General features: G+C 45.6%; 1 protein-coding gene across 1 annotated transcript; it reads left to right on the top strand.

The window, feature by feature from the left end:
• The first annotated feature begins 336 nt into the window (after nucleotides 1-336).
• LOC120224750 (olfactory receptor 5V1-like) lies at nucleotides 337-1,275 on the top strand. Its single transcript, XM_039223000.1, has one exon. The coding sequence runs from the start codon at nucleotides 337-339 to the stop codon at nucleotides 1,273-1,275; it is 939 nt and encodes a 312-aa protein (XP_039078931.1).
• The last annotated feature ends 2,300 nt before the right edge of the window (nucleotides 1,276-3,575 follow it).

The following is a 3,575-nucleotide window of genomic DNA, read 5'->3' as shown; positions in this document are numbered from 1 at the left end:
CAGGTATGAGAAGCACACCGCCAATGTTTACTGAATTGTGAAATCCCAACACTGATGAAAGATCCACAATTGTTTTGCTGAGAATGTAAATTTTTAATGCGTCCTGAGTTTCTCAGAAGTCTACCTCTTTATAAAGAACTAAGGATGTCTATTTCAAGTAACATGAATACAGGAGATGTTTTTCACAGTTTTTCTAATAAGTTAAATCTCTGTTTCATGAGCCACACATCAAGATTTTTTTTTCTGAAATTTTCTCTAGAATTTCTCATCCTTGGCTTTTTACTCTAACCTGTGTTTGTTTCATTTCTTTCAGAAAATCACTTCTGGAGAGAGGAGATGGACATTTACAATCTTACCACCGTCACTCAGTTTATCCTCATAGGACTCTCTGATCTCCCTGAGGTGCGCTACCCTCTCTTTGTGGTCTTTGCCATCATCTATCAGGTCACCTTGTTAGGAAATGGGGCCATTATCTTGGCCATTGGGACTGAGAAAAAGCTGCATACACCCATGTATTACTTTTTGGTAAATTTGTCCCTCTTAGACATATTCTGCCCCTCAGCTACTGTCCCCAAGATGCTGGAGAACCTTTTGACTGAGCAGCACAGCATTTCCTTCCTTGGATGTGCTTTACAGCTTTATTTCCTGGTGGCCCTGGTAGGGACTGAGGTCTTCCTTCTTGCTGTCATGGCTTATGACCGGTATGTGGCCATCTGTTTCCCCCTCCGTTACATGCTCATCATGACCAAGGTTTGCTGTGTCCAGCTGACAGCTGGGACCTGGGCAGCAGGGTTTCTCAATTCCCTTCTCCATACAGTGTCCACGTTCCGCCTGTCTTTTTGCAAGTCCAACAGAGTTAACCAGTACTACTGTGACATCCCCCCAGTAGTAGCCCTTTCATGTTCGTCCACGTATGTAGCTGAAATGCTTGTTTTAGTGGCAGGAGGCATACTAGGGGTCAGCGCCTTCCTAGCCACCTTTATCTCTTATATCTACATCATATCCACCATTCTAAAGATCCAGACAGCAGAAGGGAAGCACAAAGCTTTCTCCACATGTGCTTCCCACCTCCTAGTGGTGTGTCTGTTCTATGGCACAACAATATTTACCTACATGCGACCTTCATCAAGTCAACACTCTCCAGCCAGAGACAGACTCATCTCCATGCTATACGGGGTTATAACGCCAATGTTAAACCCCATGATCTACAGCCTGAAAAACACAGAGGTCAAAGAAGCACTCAGAAGGCTTCTATGTCACAGAGAATATTTATAGAAATTATAATTGTAAAGCAGACTATATCAATGCTCATGTTAGAATAAATTCATAGGAAGAATTCATAGAAAGAATAGTTTTCAGTTGATACATAGAACACATACTTATGCACTCAGAAATTTATGAACACACATGTACATAGAACTGGTTATACCTATCTGTATATGTATATCTCTATCTCTATCCAGTGGACACTTAAAATGTATCATCCAAAAACAGATATTTTCAAGAGTAGGCAGAGAACTGTTAATAATAACAGCTATAGATCTATGGGGAGCGCCTGCAAGATGGCCGAGAAGTAGGGAGCTCCGTGCATTTCCCTTGCACGGAAGTCCCTGAAGTCATAGGACACTGAGCCACAGGAGTTTGGGAAGAGAAAGAGACAGAATACACTGGGAAGGAAACCTCATAAATGTGTGAGTGTGAACTGGGGAAGATGAAAACAGGCCTGGACCCGGAGATATGGAGGGTGGGGAGGGAACCCGGCTTGCGTGCAACTGTGGTGAGTGATTAACCGGCAAGCAGTGGTGAGCTGCCTCGAGTTCAGGGGAAAGGAAAGAGAAGCTGAGATTGCTCATAGAACCATCCCTGGAGAAGAGAAGAAAAAAAACCACCTCGGCTTGGAAAGAGTGTTTTTTAGCTCTGGGTGGGGTGCTGACTTTGAACTAGGCGCCCCCAGTCCGAGAAGGTGCCAGAAAAAACTGCACTGCAGTGCTCCCGAAACCATCCGTTACAGCGGTGGCCCGGTGATGCAGGGGCAGCACCGGCTCGTGGATTCTTTGGACCTGAAGTTGCAAGTTCCCAAACGCACTCCGGTTGTATCGGTTGTATCGATGCTTGACCCCAGCTGATCTGAGGCTGCAACACTTTCCCCACCCCCCAACTCAACCCCAGGCAGCAGGGAAACAGCAACCTGCGGGACTATTTAGGGCGGTATAAACAAAGCCCACTGACTGGGACCTGGGAATGAGGTGGGGTGTGGGGCATAGAACTCAGCCCACCGTGGTTACATCCGCAGCACAGGGAGATTTGACCTAAGAAGTGATTTGCAGTGCTTGGTTAAGAAGGGACTGGGGCAACGTCATTCTTCTCCCCACAACCACCAAGGCTCCTCAGGGAGCAGCCAGTGGAACACAGTGGAGACAATGTTGCAGGATTTTCACAGAGAGTCATGACACCGGGGATTTTCTTTCCAGGAAGCAACTTTATTCGTGCCGGCACCACTCGAATTCGTACCCATAGAATTGAGTGGCCCACATCACATGGCATAGTTTTTTTTAATACATTTTCTATTTCTTTGTCTCCCATATATGATAACACACATAAACATGCAGTCTGATTAAGTTGTCTCAGTTTACAAGAACATGGGGGATGTAGGCCCCTGGGCGCATATCTAGGTGACCTTGAAGTCTTATCTCCGCTCTTCTCCACTTTTCTCTCTCTCCTTAGGGAGGGGTTCCCACCACATTAGCCCATCTGATGCTCAGGCCCCTCTATTTTGGGTTAAAGAGCATCATCCTGGCTTAGAGGTTTATATTTCCATAACATCATTACATGAGCAGCCGTTTTTCTCTTCAACCATAGTCTCAATGAGACTGCAGACCGATCGTATAATCAAGGGAGCCAAGCAAGGTAAGAACAAACATCCTCCCAGAATTAGGAGGACAGTACCTATGAGGGTTTTGAATCCCCCCAAAAGACGAAAACCATCTTCCAAATAACTCCCTGGGCTTCCAACCGTTCCAAGTTTGGACTGGGACATGAGCAACTTTTCTCATTCGATCTGTGATCTCCTCTATGACTTTTCCCTCATCATCTATCTGTAGGCAGCAGTTGCTCAGGTTAAATTTTCCACTAACACCACCCTCAGAAGCAAGCAGGTAATCTAAGAACAGGTGATTTTGGTAGATAGCATTGCACATTTTGGTTTGCTGCTTAGCAAGTAAATTAAGAGCCCTGGCAGTTTCATTGGTTATAATTTCTACAACTGCTTGCAGCCTAATTATGCAGTTTAGCATATAAATGCGGGTGCGGTAGCCCCAAGACCCATCCTCGGCCCAGGTAGCAGGGCCATAATAATGAATTATCCACTCAGGAGGCCATTCATCATCCTTCCAGTTGTCAATTTGCAAGGCACGCTGCTTTCTTTGAACTTTCCTATCTTCCTATACTTGAACTCCCAGATGTTCTCCTTCTGAAAGTGGGAGTAGGAAAAAGGATGGGCGAATAGTTCCCAGCACACATGACGCTGACCAGCCTGAAGGGAGTACTGTGTAGGCTGTTCTCCCACATATCCAGCT

This window comes from Hyaena hyaena, unplaced genomic scaffold (assembly GCF_003009895.1).
Source record: "Hyaena hyaena isolate Hyena2069 unplaced genomic scaffold, ASM300989v1 scaffold_1247, whole genome shotgun sequence".
Lineage (NCBI taxonomy): Eukaryota > Metazoa > Chordata > Mammalia > Carnivora > Hyaenidae > Hyaena > Hyaena hyaena.
This window is presented reverse-complemented; position numbering and strand designations above follow the sequence as displayed.

Coding starts and splice junctions, on each gene's coding strand:
- LOC120224750 (XM_039223000.1), top strand. CDS start 337: ATGGACATTTACAATCTTACCACCGTCACTCAGTTTATCCTCATAGGA.